Genomic DNA, 2,085 nt, shown 5'->3' on the forward strand with positions numbered 1-2,085 from the left:
CCCCCAAACTATCTCTCAATTTATAATAGTTGTTGTCTATGAATTCTGCAGATTTTGCAGCAGTTGAGGGGTGAGGATGCAGCAATGGAAGTGAGTGGAAGAGAAACAAAGCCACTCCTTTTGGAATATTCCTGTGATTCGGATGATTATACTTGTTCTAATTACCTCAATGACCTCAACCGCCACATGCAACTTGCATTAGAATAGTGTTTGTTTGTGATGTGATTTGCTGTCCTTCTTAGTCTTTTCACCTCCCTTAATCAATATGGAGAAGTCCATAATCCATCTTGGTATAGCATAAGTTGTATACTTTTAAATGGGCCATGTTCATTCCACGCACAAAGAAAGGGGTCATGTTCGGTGTTCACCTACTAGTCTTTTTTAAAAGGCAAATCTCTCTTTGAAAATGAAATCCTTCACAAGTAATTTAGTTTAGGCCTTGTGTTTGGATTGGAGAACGTGAAATGAAAGCAAAAGCTGGTTTACTTGTGAAGGATTTCATTTTCAAAAAGAGATGCCACCACCAGCGTTTCTCTCACTCTATCTTCTACCGCTCTACTTTTGTTTTGAGGTTCTGTATTCAATGAACCCCCACATGGTTGTAGTTGTCATGCTCACGCCCAATAGAAGGTCAGGTGGTTCATATCAAAAGTTTTTTTTATCTTTTTTGGGTAGAGAGGACATTCCATGGAGGAGAGATATATACAAAGAATGTGCTAGTGTAGTCCATTTGGAGCATCTCGCTTTATTTAATATTTTAAGATAAAAAAAATTGGGACAATCAAACTCTCGTGTTTATCTCTCTCCTTACTTTTCCTGAAATGACTTCTCTGTCACCTCAAACGATTCCTTCTTGACGGCAATGGTTGGACGTTTTTTTGTCATTGGTTACACTTAGACAAGAAACACCACATAAAAGAGTTAAATATGGTCCGAAAAGATACCTATATTGACCTTTGCACTATTTTTTAATAATCCTCTCACATGGTAAATGGTAGGGTCACATCGACACACACTCTCTCTCTCTTTTATTTTGACCATGTAGACCCTACAAGGATGATACCATCTTCTAATCCCTCATTAGTATAGTGCGCAGATTCCTTCTGTCCTTTTCTTTATTTATTTGTTTACTTTCTTTTTCTATTTTCTATTTGATACATCCTTGTCCATTTTCACTCCTTGGTTGTCCAAGCTAAGTACTACAAATACCTTGCATTTTTAGGAATGTATTTAAAGATATGATTGGTAAATAGTTTAATATGTTGACTAAGTCAATGATTAGTTTTTTTATTTTTTATCACATATTTATGTGTGAGAGCCTTTGATTTTATTTTATTTGGTATTTTTGATAGAGTGAAGGACCCAAGGCCTATACATAGGAGGGTTATTCTTCCATTTCCACACAATACACAAGCTCTCATCTTCTTCCCAATTTTATTTAAACTGGGTATACATATTTCCTCTTTCAATTTTATTTAAAGTGGGTGTACGTATTTCTTCTTTCAATTTTTTTTTTTTTGGAGCAACTTTGGAGCTGTTCATTATGTTCCTCCATGGTCAATGCACAATTGGTACAGCATCGTTGATGAAAGTATGTTGGCATCCTTGCATGCACCGGTTAGTTTGCGTCTAGGTGCAACTTACAAGCAAAGGAAAGGGAAAAGAAAAGAAATAATTTATTTTTAAAAGGATTTTTTTTAATCATAATACCTTAAACTCTTCCTAAAAATGACATCATAATTTTGATTGCCAAATATTGCCATAATTTTTAAAAAAAAAATTTATGTCTGATTTAATTTCACTTCTCTTCCTTTTATTTTCCTTGCAATAAGATAAAACTTTAAAATCATAAAATAAAAATAAAAATGAAAATAAAAACCTTAAAAAGAAAAAGATTAAATTTAGGACTATGCTTTCCTGTAAAATACTCTTCCTTAAACATGATTTTATAACCATGATACAGTACCAACTACAAATCTAAAATTTAATATATTACCCTACTCGAGATGCCCTATACACATGCATTAGTCTTTTCACTTTGAAAAGCTAGTCATGGTATTGGACCACGAAAAAGGGGGGGGGGGG

At 34.1% G+C, this 2,085-nt stretch overlaps 1 protein-coding gene across 1 annotated transcript in view; it reads left to right on the forward strand.

Moving 5' to 3' along the window:
- Positions 1 to 367, forward strand: part of LOC122072985 (receptor-like cytosolic serine/threonine-protein kinase RBK1) — a 7,269-nt gene extending 6,902 nt beyond the window's left edge. Inside the window, exon 8 of the mRNA XM_042637446.1 lies at positions 52 to 367. Coding sequence (XP_042493380.1) covers positions 52 to 207 — 156 coding nt within the window. The 3' untranslated portion in view covers positions 208 to 367. The remainder of the gene's footprint in view (positions 1 to 51) is intronic.
- Positions 368 to 2,085: the final 1,718 nt, after the last annotated feature.

Source organism: Macadamia integrifolia, chromosome 3 (assembly GCF_013358625.1).
Source record: "Macadamia integrifolia cultivar HAES 741 chromosome 3, SCU_Mint_v3, whole genome shotgun sequence".
Taxonomy (NCBI): Eukaryota; Viridiplantae; Streptophyta; class Magnoliopsida; order Proteales; family Proteaceae; genus Macadamia; species Macadamia integrifolia.